Source organism: Lepidochelys kempii, chromosome 22, assembly GCF_965140265.1.
Source record: "Lepidochelys kempii isolate rLepKem1 chromosome 22, rLepKem1.hap2, whole genome shotgun sequence".
NCBI classification, from domain to species: Eukaryota; Metazoa; Chordata; order Testudines; family Cheloniidae; genus Lepidochelys; species Lepidochelys kempii.
This window is the reverse complement of record NC_133277.1, coordinates 11,412,831-11,436,126: the sequence shown is the minus strand read 5'-3', so window position 1 is coordinate 11,436,126 and position 23,296 is coordinate 11,412,831. Positions and strand designations below refer to the sequence as shown.

At 44.8% G+C, this 23,296-nt stretch overlaps 1 protein-coding gene across 1 annotated transcript in view; it reads left to right on the top strand.

Annotated features, from left to right (window-relative positions):
• Positions 1–1,451: 1,451 nt before the first annotated feature.
• Positions 1,452–23,296, top strand: part of UBASH3B (ubiquitin associated and SH3 domain containing B) — a 104,103-nt gene continuing 82,258 nt past the window's right edge. The window contains exon 1 of the mRNA XM_073320687.1: positions 1,452–2,141. Coding sequence (XP_073176788.1) covers positions 1,981–2,141 — 161 coding nt within the window. The 5' untranslated portion in view covers positions 1,452–1,980. The remainder of the gene's footprint in view (positions 2,142–23,296) is intronic.

Here is a 23,296-nt window from a genome sequence, read left to right as displayed (position 1 = left end):
GAAGTTTGAGAATGTAGGGAGGGGCGGGGGGGGGGGGGAATAAGAAAAAACTAGAGGGAAAGGAGACAAAGGAGAGATGAGGGGAAGAAGGATTTGCATAGATAGGATATCTTGAGAATAATCTCCCTGGTCCACCTCCCATGCACCCTAAAATGTGATACCCTGAACTCAAATACAATAGCACACAAACTTCAAAAATACTTACAGCACTAAAGAGCAAAACACCCACCTTGTTAAAGACAAAGAGAGGGTGGAGGGGGGTTGGAAGAGAAGGAAAGAGTCCTATACAGGAGCAGGCATTAAAGGAAGGAGGCAAACCCACGCAGAACATAGGTGCCATTGGGCAATATTTGACAAGCGAGGAATGGTGGGCTGTGCAGAATGATCCAAAGGCTACAAACAGGAGTTAAAGTAAGGGGATGGATCACTTGAAAATTGCCCTGTCCTGTTTGTTCCCCCTGAAGCATCTGGCATTGACCACTGTCAGAAGAAAAGATACTAGGCTAGATGGACCATTGGTCTGACCCAGTATGGCCGTTCTTATGTTTCTCACCTAAAGGGAGAAGCTTCAAAGAAGAGTTAAGCTCCCCCATTCCCATTCAAAAGCCAAGGGGGAGTTTACCCTGCTCGGTCTGGCTTGGGTAAGCATTCCCTTTCCCTCAATAGCTCCCTCTGCTCGTTGGCTGGTGTGATGAGAGCTTCCCACTCTTGTTTCAATCTTCTTTAACCACTGCCTACAAGTTGCCTACTGTCAGGGCTACCATAGCAAAGCCCTGCTCATCCGATAGTCTTAGGTAGAGCCCCAAATAGGCTGATGGTGACAAAGTGTGCATTCCTGTCTAGCCTGACCCATTCCATTTATTTATGTGGAAGATGATGGGCATTTCTGCATAATTCAAGTCCAAGCCATGCAGCATGTGATAACTTTCCATGCTTCTTAAAATAAAATAATTATTAAAATCTTCATTTTGATTAGGTCCAGCAATCGCTGGGGTTTAATATGGCAATGAATTGGTGAGTTTGCATGTGGATCACTGCCCTCTCTTGGCTGGAATCAGAATTGCACAACTGTGGGTCATATACCCTATAGTGTTAGGAGCAGACTGAGATGTTCAGGCTGTAGGGATTGTGCTTCAGGAGCAGGAGGAGTTGAAAGCTGTCCCCTGATGCTAGGAATCTCCTAATATGCAGCCTTAAAATGACAACAGCAAGCCCTAAAATGGCCACGGATTTGCTACAATAACAAGAAGTCAGTGTTGTAATTTAGATGTTCAGTTTCTCCAAACAAGTATCCCATGACAAAACTTTATTTTTGCAATTTCATGCTTTGATCAAAAAGCAGGAACAAGTACTGGGAGTTGACACATTTGAGTGTAGCTGTCCAATGCAACCAACCAACCATGTAGGGATATTTTGAGGAACTAGCTTTTTAGATTCACAAAAGCAGCCCCACAAACTGGGATACTGGATTTGTGTCAAGAACAGCAGTGCTTGTTCAAACCATTCAGCAAAGCACACTGGTTAAATGTCTGCGGCTTGGTATAAAATCCACTGCAGCTTTAAGAGAGGGGAGGGTTTCCAGGAGAGGAAAAGGCAAAGCCTGCCCACAAGGGCTTCTTTTTGCCTTTCTGATCCATTCAGAAATTACTCATTGCAAATTCCTGACTTTTCAAGAGGAGGAAGTGCGATTGCATGGATTTCATTTGCTGCACATGTGTGGCACAGAGTGGGAAAGAGACTTCTTAACTGGGGAGCTAGTCCAGCAACAGCGATGACTTTGTGAGAGCTGGGGTGGGGGGTTGCTTTACACCAGGAAGCTGTGCTGTATGTTTCCACGCTCAGCTGCTGAGACAGAGAGAGAGACACACACCAACACAACAGCAGCCGCTTGCCTTTCTCGGTGTGTGGATCAGCTGTCTCTCTCTCTCTCTCTTTTTTTTTCTTTCCGGTGTGTTGTTGTTTGTGTGTTGCGATGGCTGAATGATGGCCCAGTACAACTCCACACCACACACCATGGCTGCCAAAGAAGATCTCTACAGCAAAGTCACCCCCAGACGAAACAGACAACAACGAACGGGGACAATCAAACACGGGTCGTCTCTGGAGATCCTTTTATCAATGGGATTCCCCAAAGCCAGGGCGTAAGTTGGGACATCTTTACTTCCCCCTCCACCCTCTGAACCCCCCCACCACCCTTTTCTGGGATACAGGCGAGCTGGTTAAAGGCCGTGGGGGGGGGGTGCAATTTCTGGTTTGCATGTTGATCCAGGGTAGAAGGCGTGTGTGTATCTGGGGCGTTCTCTCGGGGATGCAGGAGAACGTGGTGCGATGGGCAGCTGCCGGCGGTGGGTACCCGATCGCTCGGTGATGCAGGTGCGCCTCGGCCCAAATGGCCTTTGCCGGTTTCGTTTTTCGGAGGAGGGGTTTGTTTAGGAACCGGGAAGGGGGGGAGAGGTGGCTTTCGAGGAGAGGCTCCGCTCCGAGCTGTTGAACTGCAGAGGCAGAGCCCATCCACTGCAGTGGTTTGCAGGCTGGGGGTGTGCAATTTGCAGGGAGGTGGGAGCGGCGCGCGTGTATCGCATACTCATGGCCAGGGAAGAGAACCGGGTCCCTGGAAGGGCTGGTCTGTGCCAGGGCTTTAAAGGCAGGTGAAGAAATGAGCATGCATTGCAGCAGCCCCGGCTGGGGCGTTGCTATTTTACGGCGGCTCCGTACTGCTGTTATGCATCCAGGCTCAAGGTTTTGATGTCAGGATGCACAGCCTTGGCAAGGTAGCAACAGCAGCGGCGCACAAATCCCGCGGCTCTGGAGCAACCGAAAAATCAAGCTTGTTCACAGGACTGTGAAACCAGGGCCGGGCCGGGCCGCGGAATGGATGCGCTGAGCACCGCTGGCCTGTCTCCCGATCCTGGTGAGAAATTGCTTCAGAAGTTTTGGATGTCCAGCTTGCTCCAGCTAGACAGGAAACTGGACTTCAGCAAGGTGCAATTAGAACCCATGTCCCTTCGTCGTTATTTGACAGTGGTTATTCCTCAGCAGTTATTTTAGCTCCTGCAGTCACCTGAGATCATGTCTGTAACCTACGTGCCGGTGAAGTCAATGGAAGCAGTGTTCAAAAACCCCAGACCTTTGTAATCCAACGTCCCGTGTTTTTCATGCGCAATTCAGCAATAATCTGTTGTAATATTTCTTTGCTGTGCTTAAAAGTCATTGGGCAACAGCCTAAATATCATGTAATACTGACCCTCCCCAACCCCCTTGTTAAAATGATGACTACTGAGTGGGGTACTTTAGGCTGTAAAACAAACTAGGGGAATTTGGATGATTGCTTGATCTGCCTAGATTTGCCTTTTATAGTTGAGATATCAGAACTCAGCTGGTTTCCCACTATTTTCTGTCCAGATTTTTATAGGTTCACAGATACACATGATTTGAAGGACAGACATCATCTATAGATTCATATGACCACCTTGGCTTTCACTAGAACATACACACACACTCAAAATCCAATGTGCGTTTTCCATTGTCCTACTTATGCTCTTTATGTGTGTCAATGATCTGTAGCCATATAGAGAGAGTGGGATGTAGCATTTATCAGGATGCTTGCAGATTGGCACACTGAGGAAGCAATGACTTAATGCACCCAGATTGGATGGAAATGCACTAGCATATTACTCAGTCTAGATGGGGGAAAGAAATGCTTGATATGAAAGATAAAAACAATGATTACCTCTATGATGGTGATGTCTAGTTTGACAGCCAGCTATTTTACCTGAGTTACCATGCCGTTCACATCCTTGTTAATAAAAGCTTGCTTCATAGTTGCAGTACATAAAAATGAAACCAAAGCCTAGATAGACCAGCTGGGAGAGGTTAAATCCAAAGAACAGGTATCAAAAATACCCCCAAACTTAAAGGCTTATTATCATAAAGTATTTGGACTCAGAGGCGAAACCAGCTAGTTCTTTACATACAACCGGATACTATAATAGTATATTTAACTGATAAACTGTGCTGGAATTGGATGACTCAGTGTATAACATAGCTCTTGGCACCATATTCCAGTCTGCTGATAATGTTGCAATTAAATGGTTATTAAAATGTGAGTAAGAAGCAAAACAAAAATAAAAGTGGATTGGTAATTGCTGCTGCCAGTGGTGTGCTATTATGGAATAATCCACAGGTCAGTGGTCAGGCTCCCAAAAGTGCAGGGTTTATAAGCAGCACAGAGCACGTTGTTGGGATGATTCCCACAAGATTGCTGCTTCCCAGAAGAGGCCTTTTATCCAAATGCTCATTTCTGTGCAAAGGGAGGAGACTCAGGCTGAGATTTTCATATTCAAGTTTCTAGGTTCTTCCACATTATAAATGACAACCACAATAAAAATATATAAGGCTTAATATAATTGCCGTGGCTCTGGGTAGGTCAGTCAACCGATTGAACCTGGGACTGCTGGTTCTAAAAGCATGACCCGCTGCTGCCAAAGCCCAGCTCTGTTAGCCAAAGCTGTAGCAGGCTTATCAACCTCTATAGGTAGGTCTGTACTTCCAGCTGGGGCTGCAATTCCCAGCTCGAGGAGACACATCAACACTAGCTAGCTCTGGTTGAGCTAACACCCTACCGAGTGCAGCTGTGGTGGTGCAAGTGGCAGGTGGGACTAGCCATCTTGAGTATGTGCCCATCTGAGACAATAGGCACATGCTGGGGGCGCCCAGCTCGAAAGTGTAGACATACCCTATATGTGGTTCAGCCATCACTGTAGGAGAACAGAGTGGGACACCAAGTGGGAATGAGTTCCATGTGCAACTGGTGTATTCAGGAAGTTCACAATGGATCCACGAGGCTTCCATCCCACTAGATCAACTCTGCCACTTCCCCTACCGTACACGACCCCATGTTCCCATGGAGAACACCGGGTTGAGCTCAGCACTGCATCATCCAGGGGGCCAAAGAGGAGTCAACACACAAAGCTACACCACTTCCTGTCTCCGACCTCAGCAGAACCAAGACGTTGTCATGTTTTGGCCCTTGGTAGCTATGGAGTACCAGCAGGAGTTAGAATATGGGTATTTATTGCTTCACGATGGTCCTCAAATTAGAGGGACTCAGTCCAATTTCTACATAGTGAAATCTTTTCTCTCTGGTGTTCCAAATGTGTTTTCTGTGCTGTTAAAACATGTTTGCCTAGTAACAGACAGAGTAACATAGCAGCATTTCAGTAAAGAGGCTCCTATCCCTCCAGGGTTTGCGCTAATGCTGGGAGAATACTGAGAAAAAAAATAACTGGAGCCTGAAATAAATTCACTTCCCCCATGTGTGTGCCCCCATCCCGCTAGCTTTTTGCAATTATTCTAGGCTGAAATTCATCCTTGTCCACAGGAACAGCACAAGGTCTGTGCATCACTTAAGCTCTTTGGGCTTTAGTGGGACTTAAGGGGGATTCAAGTGGTGCTTTGAGCCTTGTGTTGACCTTCTGTGCAGGGATGAATTCCACCTCTAATGAACGTGTTTATTGATGGGAATGTTTCTTGACAGAGCAATTTTTAAGGGCATACTGGAAGAGAGTGAATTTCAAGTATGTAATCATGCTGGAGCCAATCGCATCCAGCCATGGAATAGAATATACCAGTACCATGTCCACAAGCTATTTGGGGCAGGGACTTCATTTGTACAGCACTCAAGACAATGGTGTCTTGATCCTGGCTCGAGCCTCTGTGTGCTACTGTAATACAAATATGCGTAGTACCACATGTCTAATCAAAACCACTTCCATTTCAAATACTGAACACTCAGAAGCAAGCTGCAGACCAAGGGATTATTTGGTCAACAGTTTTAAATAGCAAATTTGTTGAAGATCCCAATCTGTTCACTCGGTGAACAGTAATAAAAGAGGCATAATTAATTGAATAAGCAATCCCTTACAAATTACTCTTCCAGATCTGCTTTTCTCTCTGGAGTGCTTATTTTTCCCCTTTCGAGTACTTCTTTAACTGTTTTTGGAAGTAATGAGACAGAAGGCTTTTTGCATACTCTGGCTTTTAACGGATGAAATTCTGCATCCTGGCTTGAGCAATAGCTTGACTAATTAAATGGTCTAGTACATGTGCTGCAGTTCCTAGGTTCAGCATTGGGGCCTCTGAACAATTGTGTACATCTGTGCTGGAATGCATCCAAGAGGGAAGCATGGGGTTGTGCTGGGCAATTGAACATAGATACTGCAATTGAGTTAGCAGCTGTAGGGAAGGAACACTGGAGAAAGGTTTCAGCAAACATACAGTTGGGACCATATCCCACTATCATTCCACATATGGAATTTTCATTGACTTCACTGCAAATTCTGCTCCAGGACTGAGGGATTATTGTTATTTTATTTGTATTACAGTAGTGCCTAAAAGCCCCATTGTGTTAGGCGCAGAATATACACATAGTCAAAGACAGTCCCTATCTCAAAGATCTTTACAGTCCATATATACTACAAAAATGGGAAGTATCGATATCCCCATTTTAGAGACGGGGAACTGAAGCACAGAGAAATTAAGTTACTTGCCGTGGCAGAACTAGGAATTGAACTCACATACCCGAGGCTCAGTCCAGTATCTTAATCACAAGACCATCCTTCTTCTCTAAGAAAAAGAGAACATGTCCCTTTAGGAAATGAACCCTGTCTTTGAATGCATTTCCTACTGTTTGCAGCATTTTTGCAGCTGTGTTGGTCTCAGGGTATGAGGGCACAATATCTTTTAGTGGACCAACTTCTGTTGATGAGAGAGAGAAGCTTTTGAGCCACGAAGAGCTTTTCTTCAGGTCGGATATAACCTCACCCACCTTGTCTCTCACATATTTTACCGCTTTTTTTTCTGTAAAAATAGCAGAGTGAAACCGATTGGAGGAAATGAGAAAGGTGAATAAAAAGGGAAATGGAGTAATCATTCAGATAGATTGGCTGCAATACACCATCTTTATTTTGTATAGTGCTTTTAATGCAATCTGTATTATGAAATGCATTACAGATTTAAATAATGTAGTTACAACATGAAATAATAAACAGAAGGAACTAAACAATCAGAGAAGGGAGGAAAGAAAAATGTTCACAGGAGAGCTGGAAATCTGGATGGTTGACTGGGCAGAGAGTTATAAGGAGATTGTTCCATGCGTCTCAGAGAAGGCGTTTGCACCAAGAATGACAAGAGTGAAAAATGGGACAAATTAGATGTCTGTGGACAGAAGAAATATTAAAAGACAAAGAGTAAAAATTTTCAAAAGTGCCTACGTGATTAATTCCCGTTTTAAAACATGCCTTAGGAACTTAAGATCATAAGGGCCAGATTTTCAAAGGAATGTCGGTGTATAAAGATGCAGATGGGCACCTTGTGGAATTTTCAAAAGCGCCAAAGCAAGTTAAGTGTCTAACTCCCATGGACTTTAGTCCTTGAAAATCTGGCCTTAAGTGATTTTTGAAAATGGGACTTAGGATCTTAATCCTTTTGAAAATTTTGCCCCTGGTCTGCAAGGTCAAATTCAGAGACCTTTTTAGAAACCAGGGAGGACAGCTTGTCCTGAAATGAATAGGGAGCCAAGGGAGTTGTTTGAGGATAGGGGCTGATGAGGTAGTCTTATTTTGATAGTCAAGGAATATAGTGGGAGGCTAAGAGAGTGTATCCTATAAGGATGGACAAGCAAAGAAAAACTTGTTTTCCAGAACTACCTCGACATAGTCTGCGTACAGCCCTAACACCAACACTTCTGAAGCCCCACATAGCTGTTAGTGGGTCCACTGCTTATTCCTGGACATTGAAGCAAGGAAGCTACACAGTTCAGATTTTAACATGTCAAAGAAAACTTAAATGATACAGTTATTAGTGCAGAAAGTCACTAATATTACAGAGGAGGTTGAGAAAAATATGATTTTACACTCTCTATAGCGCTTTTCATCCCACTCTGACGACCTGTGAAAGGGAGCCACCTCTGGGTTCAAACATGGCAGCTGTTTAACAGTGCACCCTAATGTTACACCAGCTTTTAGGAAAAGAAATTCAGGATACTGTAGGAAGTTGAATCTGTAAGGCAATTTGGGAAGACAGATGACTGCAATCATCTGAGTTGCATTCTGGACACGACATTAGATGTGGCATCCCTAATCATTTTTGAAGAGGACTTCTATTAATTACAAGTGGTCACTCTTTGTATGTCTCATTCAAAAGGCAGTGACTCCCCAGTGTTACCAGACACCATACTGGGACATTATTTCTATACTGGGTTAGGCCCCAGTCCTTCATTGAGCTCCTTGAATGCACACTCGCGTACTCTGGGGCTCTGGATGGGCAGGCACAGGCATCTCTGGCACAGAGCTCATTGCTGTATCTAGGCCTTAGAGAGAAGAGAAAAAACATCTGATGAAGTGAGCTGTAGCTCACGAAAGCTCATGCTCAAATAAATTGGTTAGTCTCTAAGGTGCCACAAGTACTCCTTTTCTTTTTGCGAATACAGACTAACACGGCTGTTCCTCTGAAACCAGAGAGAAGAGTGACGCCCATTGAATTGCCTTCACAAGTTCTTGCAGTGCTGCAAAAGAGACCATCTGACTCAAGTGCTGACCAACTCTGTCCCTGTGATAAGATCACAATCTAAAGTGCTGTGGGTGTAGCAACACTGCATCCTTGCTTGGAGGTATTTTATACATAAACCACAGCTTGACCTGTCTTCACAGTAATCCTGTTTCTACAGGAGGTGGGAGGGGAGCCGAGAGAGGTGAAACAAAAAGACACTTCTGCCACACTGACAACCAGGACACTGGGGAAACTCAGACTTTCTTGTCAACTGCTGGAAATGGCCCACCTTGATTATCACTACAAAAGGTTTTTTCCTCCCCACCCCCCACCCCGCTCTGCTGCTGGTAATAGCTCATCTGAAGTGATCACTCTGGTTACAAAAAGAAAAGGAGTACTTGTGGCACCTTAGAGACTAACCAATTTATTTGAGCATGAAGTGAGCTGTAGCTCACGAAAGCTTATGCTCAAATAAATTGGTTAGTCTCTAAGGTGCCACAAGTACTCCTTTTCTTTTTGCGAATACAGACTAACATGGCTGCTGCTCTGAAACCTGTTTAAGAATGGTGCAAAGATTGCTCATAACAACCATGCCAAGGTCAATAAGTCACTGGGATATTTGCTGTGTAAGTGAGAGTAGTGCAGAACGAAAGCTTCCCAGTGGAAGTTTTTCTTGTACACCCACCTTGTTTGGGGGGCAGGGAAAGAGCTGCATTGCACCTTTGTGCGGTTAGCTCCCCTTACTGGGATTCTGCATTTAAACATACAAATAGCATTAAGTAATGAGTTCCTGGTCTAGAGACAAGTCAGTGAGATCCCCATGATCCTGCATCTCAGAACTCTATATTGCAGGGCTGTCAAACCTTTACAATATCCTGGGAGGCATTAGCAACTTGCCAGAGCCCAGGGGACCTTTGCCCATTTCGATATCAAAATAAATGCAAGCAACATAACATTTGCTTGTTCTTGTCCTTCTCGCTGGTGATTTGTCTTGGGGGCAAAGGGCTGATCTTGTTGCCAATGACTTCACCAGCTTCAAAAGATAAGTAGATGGGGGTCAGGGAGAAGTGCCATGGCTCTACCTCTGACACACCAGCCAATAGGGCAAAACTTTAAAAAGAGAGCAATTTTGTTTGGTCAAATAGATTTTGTTTGTTTGTTTGTGTCCCCTGCACTCCCCAACTTTGTCAAATGTCTCTGGGACTTGGGGGGGTCTAGTGCACTGTTTCACGCCAGGCCAATGTCATGCAAGTCAACGCTTGTTAATGGGGGGATTATTATGGAAAAATACTGACAAAAGGTTAACGCTGCCGCTGAGCAAACCTAGAAGCTTAGAGGCAAAGTTGAAGATATGTAACTCTGATAAACAGCAAGACCTTTAATAGCTTGACACTGACAGAGGTTTTAACCATATTTCACTTACACTCTTCCCGTCACCGTTATTACAAGCAATTTAAAGCAAGTGTCATTTCTTCCTTTTACATATTATTAAGGAGGCACTGCAGTTCATGATAGTTCAGAATTAATCATTTGCGGATAGCGACTGCTAAATAATTTCTGCTGGAGAGGTGGGAGTGCATTAGACATATTTTTCCCCTCTCGATTCTTAAAAGCACAAAACTTACTATCTTCTCCACCCCCATCCCAACAAAATATAAACAAATCTTACCCCACTAGGATCTGATCCAGTTCCCATTAATGCTCTGATTCAGCAAAGAACTTAAGCCCATCCTTAACTTTGAACATGAGTAGTTGAGAGCAAAGTGCTCTGTATTTTCCTCCTGATTATGGAAGGGATGTTTTCAGTAACATTGGGGACACTTGTGACACATAAAGCAGTACATTTCTTTTCCTAAACTATACCTTATTTTGGGGGGAAGGATAAGATTTTTGCTGCAAAATTCTATTTCTCCTGTTTTGCACTAATATAAAACATTACTGTTTTATTTATATTGTAATACAACTTAAGAGCTCTGATCATGGACCAGGATCCATATATATATATATATATATATATATATATATATATATATATATATATATATATATATATATATATATATATATAGTGCTAGGCGCTATACAAACACCAAACAAAAAGAGGGTGTCTGCCTCGAAGAGCTTGCAATCTAAACAGATGACAAGAGACAACAGGTGGATGCAGACAGTCAGACACAGGGAGAGTACAGGAGACAGTGTTGGTTAGCACGATAGGTACTGATCTCAGCATTGTCTCCAATAAGAGCTTTTAGTCCTGATTCTTCTCATTAATAATATTTTGGTAAAATTCACCCCTGTGTAGAGGACTGGTGCAAAGGTCTAGGCACCACTCTTTTGAGGATAAAGTGGAACTTAAGTAGTGCATACGGCCCTCTGTACAGAGGTGAATTCCATCCTATGTAAGTTTCAGAGTAGCAGCCGTGTTAGTCTGTATCCACAAAAAGAATAGGAGTACTTGTGGCACCTAAATTTGTTAGTCTCTAAGGTGTCACAAGTACTCCTATCCTATGTAAGTGTAATTCTAGCTAATAGTTAGCACTTTTCATCTTCACACAAGGTTAAAAATAAATGAAATGAGCTTCCCAGACCCCATGTAAGGTGAGTATTCTCTCCATTTTACAAATGGAGAAATTAAATCAGAGAGGTGCATTGACTTGTTTGAAGCCACAGTGATAGACTTAATTATTTAATGTTAAGTTTTTTGAATAAAGGGTACAATAGAATTACATAGTATTATTCTGATTTCTCACGCAAGAACCACATTCCTCTCCACATCTGATTTTTTTAGTTTATTCTCCACAAAAAATATTTCCCTTCATCGCATGCTTGAAATGAGTGTGATTGGTAATTAATAGTAAATGTCAGATAACGGTATATTACCAGTGGATAAACTGCAATCATTTCTCTGAGTCAGAATTCAGACCGTTCTGAAACATGCTGGGGGAGGGGGGTCTGATTCTTGTTTAGGCTGGCAGTGTATAGGCTTACAATGAGCCTAAATGTCAATTACATATACACCCAGTATGTTACCTTCACGCTGCTGGAGTGGTGTAAAGTGCCTTAGAGTCTATGAGTATCTGTCCAAAGGGCCAAGTCCTCGGCCGGTGTAAATTGGCATAGTGCCTTTGACTTCAATGGAGAAATGCTAATATATATCAGCTGAGGAGTTTGCTCCAAAATAGCCTGGTTCTCATTTGCACTAAGACCCCTTCATGCCACTCTGCCAGTGGGTTCTTTTGCACCACTCAGGCAACGCAAACAAGTTTCAGAGTACGTAAGAATCTGTCCCCAAGTCTTTGGGAGAAAAGCTATGTCGGCAGTAATCCTCCCCTCCCCCGCAATACATTTTTACACCAACAATGCAATATCTTTGTAAATGGTGACTCACTGCTTCTGTGCCTCACAGGCCATTATCTCCACACCTACAAGATGCCCATTACTGCCTTCAATAAGAGCACCTGGGGGGCTTGAGCACACTTTAAAGAGTCACAGCACGTAACAGAGAATGCAGGGCTGTTTCCCAGGCACTGGCTATGCTACTGGCCTCCTGCATGGTGTGATCATTCTGGTCTAAAATGTGTCAGTGTAAATTTAGCCAAGTGCAGAGGGCTGTGAGCAGAGCATGACTCAAGATGGCTCCACGACTCTGAGCCCTGTGCACTGAAGGAGGCCGGAAGCACAGAGCCCCTGTTATGGTGTCATGGTGAAATGGTATGCTGTTCCATTGCAACAGGGAAGTTGGGTGGCAACTGGCATCCTAATGTCCCACGGATCCATGTCCGCTCACCTTCCATCCTGTTCACCTACACTTAGGGTGACCAGAGGTCCCATTTTTAAAGGGACAGTCCTGTTTTTTGGGACTTTTTCTTATATAGGCGCCTATTACTCCCCACCTCGGTCCTGTTTTTTCACAGTTGCTATCTGGTCACCCTACCTACACTTTCTTCTCATCAGTGGCACCTATAGACCTATGCAACCTGTAGCCACGATGCTGCAACTGTATCATCTGCAATGGCAGACTCCCATGCCAGTGTGAACTACCCACGGAAGTCAGCAGGGCTCCATACATCATAGGTGCTGGAACTAGGGGTGCAGGAGCACCCCCTGGCTTGAAGTGGTTTCCGTCATATACAGGGTTCACAGTTCGGTTCAATGGCTTGCAGCACGCCCTCTACACACATTGTTCCAGCACCCCTGCCATACAGGCACAGGATTCTTCTTATCTGGAGCCAGCTGCAGGATCAGGGCCTGTCACACCACAGTGGGACTTGCCCTTCCAGTGTTTTTTGGACTTCATTTTGATTTTACAGAATTGGTTCAATTTTGGAACAACAAAAAAACCACCATAAAAAAAACTGCAGTATTTGCTGTTTTCTCCCTAATGTCCTGCTCTCAAGAAAACACAACCCTTATTGGAATTTTCAGTTTCAAAATCAAACTTGGTTGCACTGATCCTTCGCAATGAGGTTTAGTAGATATGAAGACTCCTGCTCAAAAGCAGATGCATGGTAACCAGGATCAATGTATTTGAAATAATTGCCGACAATCTGAAAAGGGCTGTGATGCCTCAGAGCATTGCAAGTTGTTTTGATGTGAAAGCTGTCGTATAGGGACATGGCTTTTAGCTCCCATTTGAAATGCAGGGCAGTGGGGGAGCTTTAGCAGGGATAGTACTTCCGTGATTTAGTCATAGATATACAGGGTACCTGACCAATGCATCTTGCTGGGGCTTCCTTTGTCAGTCAACCTTAAAACAGGGTCTTCGGAGTTCCTTTTTCAGTCAACGCTGGACTCCTGCTGGGATTCTTTTGTTGTTCTCTCAGGAAACTCCTGTGACCGGCTGTTGATTTCTCTGCCTTGTGTTTGGTTTTTGGATGGGCCATGCTGGTGCTTACTGGGTTTTAAAAGAAGTGAGTCAAGAGTGCCAAACTAAGTGGGAAATTAGACTGGACAAACACACAGTTCTATAAGAGGCATGTGTAAGAACTGGTGGCTGGAATTTGCTGCATGGAACTGTGCAGCCATGTAGTAGCTTTCCCTGTCTGAGTGCACACACCGTGGAAGAGAGTGCTGGAGCTCTCTTAGCACAAGGATTGTGTGGCTGGGTTTATACGAGATTATTAGGGCCCTGCCACATTCATGGCCATGAAAATGCATCATGGGCTGTGAAATCTGCTCTCCCGGTATGAAATCTGGTTTTTTGTGTGCTTTTACCTGATACTATACAGATTTCTCGGGGGAGACCCAGTGTTTCTCAAATCGGGGGTCCTGACCCAAAAAGCGCTTGCGGGGTGGGGAGGGGGTTCACAAGATTATTTTAGGGGGGTTGCAGTATTGCCACCCTTACTTCTGCACTGCCTTCAGAGCTGGGTGGACAGAGAGCGGCAGCTGTTGGCTGGGCACCCAGCTCTGAAGGCAGCGCCCGCCAGCTGCAGTGCAGAAGTGAGGGCAGCGGTATTGCGACCTTCCCACCACAACTCCTTTTTGGGTCAGGACCCCTACAATTACAACACCGTGAAACTTCAGATTTAAATCGCTGAAACAATGAAATTTGCTATTTTAAAAACCCCATGACCGTGAAATTGACCAGAATGGACCGTGAATTCAGTAGGGCCCTATAGATGATTCATCTTTAAATATTTCCCAGCCCCAACAGGAGCGCTAGTGCAGACCCATCATTGCTGTGTTAACGGTCTTGTGGTCTACCCCTGTATTAAGAGCAGGCCTAGAAGACATGGTAGTTGAACATTCCCACCATTACTACCCTAGTGCTGCTCCACCGGTGATCACAACAGCAGGAGCAAAAGTGCAGATGAGTTGCTAGGGTTTTTAATGAGAAAAAGGCCCAGTTCATGGAGGCCCAGCTTGTGATTCTAACACAACTGGAAGCTCTAGGCTGTCCAAAGGGCCCAGGATGAAGGTAAGACCTGAGCGTCACCCCGCCCATGGTGGCGAACATGAGGGGAATATACTCTACAGCAGAAGCACATGGTTGCTGCCCTGAACGGCTCTTCCCTGCACCCTGCAGAGGGATCCAGGCTGAGTCAAATGGAATTCCTTCCGGGATTGTCGTGCATTCCCTTCACAGGCTAGCCCAATACAGACTGTAGCTTAAAAGCTACAATATAGCCCCCTGTGTACAAGGCCTGACGCAGCTGGAATGGCCATTTGCCACACGGTCCCCTTAATTAATTGCATGAGACCCAGAGAGATGGGAGAAGATGCAGTCATAGCAGGGGGTTTTGTTTTTAATTCTTTCTGACATTTAGAAGGTCAGTGGAAAAGCTTGTCAAATAAAACAGGAAGTTAGTCTGACATGTAAGCATTTGAGCACGGGATGAAAATCAGCCAAGGCAGCCACAAGCCCTTGTCTCTGAGCACCAAGCTTTCACACATGAAGACCAAATAGCATGTGAAGCACCAAATCACCATTTGAAATATCTCCCACAAATGATCTTTTGCTGTTTTTCAATACCATGACTAACTTTTACTCCACTGACTAAACGAAATTATCCTCCCTGTGGACTGAGTCTTCTGAGCAGACTTAGGGAAAGAATAGTCCCATGGCTAGAGTGCTAGCTTGGGACTCACAGGAGCGGGGGGGGGGCAATTACCTGCTCCACCACAGACTTCTTTTATGACCCTGGGCAAGTCACTTAGTCTCTCTGTGCCTCAGCTAACCATCTGTAAAATGGGAGTAATAGCACTGCCCAACCTCATAGGGATGTGATGAGGATAAATATGCTAAAGATGGTGAGGTGTTCAGATACTGTGGTGATAGGCAGTCATAAAAGTACCATAGATAAGGCACTCGCCTACACTTAAGATGTAGAAAGAAAAGGAGTACTTGTGGCACCTTAGAGACTAACAAATTTATTTGAGCATAAACTTTCATGAGCTACAGTTCACTTCATCGGATTGACTTAGCTACGTCACTCAGGGATATGACAAATTCACACACCCTGAGCACTGTAATTAAGCCAAATCTAATCCCTGGCATAGACACAGCAAGGTTGATGAAAGAATTGTTTAGTTGACTTAACAATTGTCACTCGGGGAGGTGGATTACCTACATCAATGGAAAAATCCCTGCTGTCAATACAGGAAGTGTCTACCCTAGGGTGGTGCAGCTGTGCTGCTGAAGCACCCATAATGTTGACCTGCCCAAGATGAAATTCACAGAGGACCAGCAAAGGCCCATGCATTATTTGAGTGGGTCCCAGCACAGGGATTTTCACCCTTTTTCTTTTCTTTTCTTTTTTTTTTTCTTTTTTTTTTTTGAGTCAGAATTAATTAAATCCAGGACAAGATTTTCAGAAGTTACTAGTGATTTGGTATGACCATGTGAGGTTCCTGACAGGGGCCTGATATCCAGAGAGCAGCTACTCAGCACTTTCTGAAAACCAGGCCCCTTTCAGTTGTCCCAAGCTGGGCACCCAAACCAACTAATCACTTGTGAAAATCTTGGCCCATGGATGCTCAGCTCCTCTGGAAATCAGGCCACTTACTTCAGGCATCTGAAGTAAAAAAGATTTTGGCCTAAGTGACTTGCCCAAGGCCACGCAACAAGTCAGCTGCAGAGCTGGGTCTAGATCTCAGCAGCCTGAAATCACTGTTAGGCTGCAAATAACACAAAAATGGCCTCTCACGTGAACCCTTGAGATTCTAATCCAACCTTTGAACTCAGATGTGCAGAGGCAGTAGCATAAATCGAAAGAAGTTCTGTTAACTGAATATTTCAGAACTTTAAAATATATTTAGTTTGAGTGTCATTTTAGAAACGGACAAAGGGTTTTTATGGTTGCACAGGTTGGGTGTAACTGTGGCGAGGAAGGAATCTCATATTTTCTGAGCCAGTTCTCTTGCCCTTCGAGGTAACAAGTTAGTTTTGAATTTGTGTTGTGTGCAGCTGGCTCTTCTATTGAACATCCTTCCAATCATATGAATATTTGAAACAATTGAACAATTAATCTGAGATCATGAAAGCGGGATTGAATGTTGTGACTAGATAATGATCCCTTTGCTACAAAGTAAACATCAAAGCAGGAGACAATTTTTCAATCACAATATAAAATTCACTGGAAATTCTTGCTACTGTACCCTATTTTTCTTTTATTAAATGAGACGAACATTACGATCAGGCTGTCCTCTGAAAACATCCAGAAAACACTGGCCATGCCCATTCCAAAATTCATAAAGGTCTGCATGAAGGTCATCCGTGTTCAGAGAGCTGGTGCATGGCAAATGCACCACATAAATTTCACTTGAGCTCTGAAGATTTAAGAGGGACTAGGGTGGAACATTTAGAGCCTGGTGTGGATTTCAAATAGAGAGTGAGTTTCATCCTACAAGCAAAGTGCTCTTAAAAACTGCTCAGGATTCCACAGGATCCACCACTGTGATCCAACCCAGAGGAGGAAATTGCTATGAATTGAGGAGCCAGACTGGTAAAAGCACTTAAGTACATTGCTTAACTTTAAACACATGAGTAGTCCCACTGCTTATACTCAGGGAAGAGTATAAAAATATTGCTCGGGCATGTAGGAATGTTATCAGGAGGGCCAAATCGCACCTGGAGCTGCAGCTAGCCAGAGATGTCAAGAGTAACAAGAAGGGTTTCTTCAGGTATGTTGGCAACAAGAAGAAAGCCAAGGAATGTGTGGGCCCCTTACTGAATGAGGGAGGCAACCTAGTGACAGAGGATGTGGAAAAAGCTAATGTACTCAATGCTTTTTTTGCCTCTGTTTTCACTAACAAGGTCAGCTCCCAGACTGCTGCGCTGGGCATCACAAAATGCGGAAGAGATGGCCAGCCCTCTGTGGAGATAGAGGCGGTTAGGGACTATTTAGAAAAGCTGGACGTGCACAAGTCCATGGGGCCGGACGAGTTGCATCCGAGAGTGCTGAAGGAATTGGCGGCTGTGATTGCAGAGCCACTGGCCATTATCTTTGAAAACTCGTGGCGAACCGGGGAAGTCCCGGATGACTGGAAAAAGGCTAATGTAGTGCCAATCTTTAAAAAAGGGAAGAAGGAAGATCCTGGGAACTACAGGCCAGTCAGCCTCACCTCAGTCCCTGGAAAAATCATGGAGCAGGTCCTCAAAGAATCAATCCTGAAGCACTTGCATGAGAGGAAAGTGATCAGGAACAGCCAGCATGGATTCACCAAGGGAAGGTCATGCCTGACTAATCTAATCGCCTTTTATGATGAGATTACTGGTTCTGTGGATGAAGGGAAAGCAGTGGATGTATTGTTTCTTGACTTTAGCAAAGCTTTTGACACGGTCTCCCATAGTATTCTTGTCAGCAAGTTAAGGAAGTATGGGCTGGATGAATGCACTATAAGGTGGGTAGAAAGCTGGCTAAATTGTCGGGCTCAACGGGTAGTGATCAATGGCTCCATGTCTAGTTGGCAGCCGGTATCAAGTGGAGTGCCCCAAGGGTCGGTCCTGGGGCCGGTTTTATTCAATATCTTCATAAATGATCTGGAGGATGGTGTGGATTGCACTCTCAGCAAATTTGCGGATGATACTAAACTGGGAGGAGTGGTAGATACGCTGGAGGGGAGGGATAGGATACAGAAGGACCTAGACCAATTGGAAGATTGGGCCAAAAGGAATCTGATGAGGTTCAATAAGGATAAGTGCAGGGTCCTGCACTTAGGACGGAAGAACCCAATGCACAGCTACAGACTAGGGACCGAATGGCTAGGCAGCAGTTCTGCAGAAAAGGACCTAGGGGTGACAGTGGACGAGAAGCTGGATATGAGTCAGCAGTGTGCCCTTGTTGCCAAGAAGGCCAATGGCATTTTGGGATGTATAAGTAGGGGCATAGCGAGCAGATCGAGGGACGTGATCGTTCCCCTCTATTCGACATTGGTGAGGCCTCATCTGGAGTACTGTGTGCAGTTTTGGGCCCCACACTTCAAGAAGGATGTGGATAAATTGGAGAGAGTCCAGCGAAGGGCAACAAAAATGATTAGGGGACTGGAACACATGAGTTATGAGGAGAGGCTGAGGGAGCTGGGATTGTTTAGCCTGCAGAAGAGAAGAATGAGGGGGGATTTGATAGCTGCTTTCAACTACCTGAAAGGGGGTTCCAAAGAGGATGGCTCTAGACTGTTCTCAATGGTAGCAGATGACAGAACGAGGAGTAATGGTCTCAAGTTGCAGTGGGGGAGGTTTAGATTGGATATTAGGAAAAACTTTTTCACTAAGAGGGTGGTGAAACACTGGAATGCGTTACCTAGGGAGGTGGTAGAATCTCCTTCCTTAGAGGTTTTTAAGGTCAGGCTTGACAAAGCCCTGGCTGGGATGATTTAACTGGGAATTGGTCCTGCTTTGAGCAGGGGGTTGGACTAGATGACCTTCTGGGGTCCCTTCCAACCCTGATATTCTATGATTCTATGATTCTATGATTCTATGCTTCAGCTGGGACTACTCACATGCTTAGGTGCTTTCTGGATGGGGGTCTTTCAAAAACCTTTATTTTTAAATTCCGTAGCACAGTCAGAATTTCTGCTGATTCTACGTCATTGTCAGTGTTCCAGTTAGCCAGCTCTGATCCAGCATTAGAATAGCTACATTCGGTTATCTGGATTAGCATCACTAATTCCATTTCCTCGTGGTTTTCATCAGCTAGCTGGTTTTTTTAATGTGTACTATGTGTCCTGTTTGTTGTGATATGTTGCGCAATTCAGTTATCTGGTTGCATGTGTAACTATCACTCTACCCACGGACCATTCTGTTGCTGGAGCCTCTGACCCAGTGGACGTACACATGCAAGGATTCACTCTTCTCTGGGTTTTAATTTCAAACCTACATATTATGCTATAATTGTATGCATCCCTATAATAACTGGAATTTGAGTATCGCAAATGTAAATCCTCATACCGCTGTGAGGCAGGGAATTATTATTATCCCCATTTCACAGATGAGAAAACTGCAGGACAGAAAGACAAACCCTACATTTTCTAAAGTGACTTTTTTGTGGGGGTGGGGGAGGGGCATCGCATTTTAAACACTGATTTTTAGGGGTGCTGAGCATCTAGAATCTCTGTTCTGGGCATTGGGAAGGGTGGGTGCTCAGCACCTATGAAAATCGGGTCCCTTAGGTGTCTAAAATTAAGGCACCTAAAATTAAAGGCTACTTTTGAAAAGCTGACCCTAAGTAACCTGTCCAGAGCCAGGCAGCAAGTAAGTGGCAGAGTTAGGTATAAAGCTCAGGAGTAAAGTTTTCAAAAACACCATGAAGGGATTTACGTGTTACAATGCTGCACGTCATGGCACCTAACTTTTAGACACCTAGAGAAAAATCACAAGAACAGCACTATGATCCACAAAGCCGAATTAGGCACCTCGGCTCCAGACACAATGAATGGGGAGAGAAAGGGCCCCTAAGAATGTGATCCACAAAAAACAATGCATTGACCGGAGGGGTGACAAGACAGCAGCGCACACCCCTGTTTTGGAGATAGGTGCCTAAGTCCAGACTGCAGGGAGCCGCCTAGCTCTGCTCAGCAATCCACAAACAGGAACCTGCCCCCTGAAGTCAGCTGGCTGAGGTGCCAAAGGAAAGACTCTAAACTTGAGTCCTCACTAGAGCTGGGATCTCTGAAGCTCCTCGCTTCTTCAGAATCACTGTGTTTAATCTGGTCTTGGTAATTCTCCTAAAATCTTGTCAGTTTCCCTCACACGGAATTGTAGATTATCGTGGGACAGATTCTGCTGTAAACTTGGAGTCACTCCACTGAAAGCCATGGAGTCACTCTGGAGTCACACTGCTTTAACCAAGAGCAGAATTTAGCCTCGCCCTCTATTGTATGTTGGACAACAAGACTTGCTTTTGTATTATGGGTGCCTACAATCTTCTAACCATATTTCATGGGGGGTGTAAAACCTAATAAGAAAAGCTTTTTTTAAAGAAGTAGATTGTATTATAGGAAATGAGAGGCGACAGCCAGAGGAAGCTGTTTGTTCTCGTTATCAGCTCTAACTCTCATCTCTTGCAAATGGCTCTTTTAAAATCCATCATTGTAACTCTCAGCCTATGTTAGAAAAGGTCGTGTGGTTCTCATTTAAGGGCCTGATTCAGAGCTGACTGAAGTGAATGGGAATCTAAGGAAAGATCTTTCTCCTGCACCTGCATCCTAGTAATATCCAGGTCATCTGTAACCGAGCTTCAGCCAGTGCAGTAAAGCTGAATAGCCCCACTGCCGTTACTGGCATTTGTGCTGAGCCCCAACAAGGACATGCAGGAGTTTACACCAATTGGTTAGAGTTCGGCACTGAAGCAGCTGGACTATTTAGGGTTATTCCTGAGTGTAGACAAGAGCATTTGGGGTATGTCTGCACGGCCCTCAGGAGATGATTGCAGCATGTGTAGACAAACCCAGCCTTGATTGAACTTGCTCACTAAAAGTAGCAGCATAGCCGTGGCCTGGACTAGATGCATGAGTATATACCCCAGGTCGCAGCCACCTAGTGCATGCTGCTCCCCCTACATAATTTTTAGCAAACTAGCTGGGATATGCCTACGTGTGCTACAACTGCGCTTCCTGATTGCAATGTAGACATACCCACAGCTTCCCATTCAGCAAAGTCCTTAAGCACATGTCTAACTGCAGGCATGTACTTAGGTCCCACTGATTGCAGAGAATAGGGGGATAGGACTTAAGCCCTTTGCTTTGCCTTACCAAGTCAGAATAGGGTGCCAGATAGCAAGTGTAAAAAATCGGGACAGGGGGTGGTGGGTAATAGGCGCCTATATAAGAAAAAGCCCCCAAAATCGGGACTGTCCCTATACAATCGGGACATCTGGTCACCCTAAGTCAGAATAGCAATGTTTGCCACCCACTCTGCACAGGTGTAAGAGATTAAGCAAGGGGAAGCAGAGCCCAGTGTTTTACAAGGCTGCGTGCCTTAAAATCTATAAAGATGCTATGTAAAATGTTCAGAAAGCACCTAAGTGACTTAGGTGCCTAAATCCCATTGACTTTCCAGTGATGCCTAAGTCACTGAAGCACTTTTGAAAATGTCACCTGACTCCACAAAGCTGCAGCATAGTTCCATCAGTGCCCTTGCTCTCCGATGGAATAATTCTCTCCTCACTGCCCCACCATTAGAGACCATTAAGTATAAATATAATAGTACCAGGGAGACTTCTTATCTCAGCACTGCTAACACTTTCCAAGCACATTGCACAAACATGCTGTAGATTTGCCTGTGTTGCTGTGTGTATTTTTAATCCTCTCGCTGAACCCTGTATTCCTAAGGTAGCTTAAGACAATGAAACAGTTGAATCCTGTCCAGAAACGCAGTCCCTTCCTTCCTTTTCCTCCGGTCCCTCTCCCAGACATGTATATCTGATCACAAGAGGCTGATAGACAGCAACACTACTGACCTTGAGCTCAGAACATGTCTGCCCAGTGCAGGAAATGTGTAATAGAGCAGTGGCTAAGGAGCGAACAAAGGTCACAAACCCGCAGATGAATAGTTGTAAATCTACATAACTGATCAGCTGTATTTTTAGCCTTCTAACTGCGGAATTAGGGATGGACACTGGACCCAGATGCATTGAGGGTGTATTTACGTACCCACCATAGCAAAATGTGACCTGCACAGGAAGTGTTAAAAGGTGGGCTTTCTTACTCTTTCCTCCTCCTTCATCATGTATTAAACACCACCTGCAAGTTGTTTGGTTTTTTTAAAGTGATTTTCTGGTTATTTGGGTCAGCCCCCAGACAAACCGAGGCCAGCCCTGGAATAAGCCCTAACTTGTACCCCTTCTTCAGTGACCTCTGTGGGCTGTTACAGGGGGCACAACGGGCACAGGGCATAAGGGACACCTCATCCATATCTTCTACATCCTGGCCCACCCTCTCCTCTGGGCTGCCAGCTGCGCTGGGACACTCCAATAGGCCCTTCTGCCAGGGCTGTTATGTCTAGCCTCCAGCTCCATTCGCATCAGTCTAGCTGGCACAAAGGGACTATAGGCAGGCCCAGTGAGACAAACTGGTTCAGACCACAGGGTGAATATGTGGGGGCGTTACAACTGTACAAACACAACCTGCTTTACAACATCATAGGTCTGGTTAGGCTTTAAGGTGTCTTCCTGACCACAGGTTATGAGGTACGAGGTGCGTGCCCAATAATATCTTACATTTATATAGTGCCTTGTAGCTTACATGGCTGAGCAAATTATAGACTGTGCATGCAACACCCACTTCTGGGAAGAAGGGTATCAAGCAATCAGTGCAAAGGACACTGCACAGAGGGGGGAGGGAAATGGTTTGGACACCAGAGCACTCGCATGCCCTTAATCTTACTCAAAGGGCTTTAAATTTAGTGTCTGTGTATTGCCCACAGGACCTTTGATATTGCGGTTTTCTCTGAAAGAGTTGCACCACTGCATGGTTGCACACCATTGGAAGGGCAAAGGGCTCAGCTGACCCTGGCTGGGTACGAACCAGTGGTTTCAGGAGGTGAAAGGGCTTGATTCTGATCACACTTTTACACCAGCGTAAGTCAAGAGTGACTTCGCTGAACTCAGTGCGGTTCCAGGTTGTAATTCCGTTGAATTCCGTGATGTCTCTCCTGATTGACAGCAATGTGAGAGAGAGCAGTTAGTCCTTATATGTTTCAAACTCTGTGTTACTAAGCCACCCTCCAACACACACTGCAACTGAACTCCAAGTGCTCTTATTAGGGTATTATAGTTATTTCCTTCAACAGTCCTCTGGGGGGTAAAGT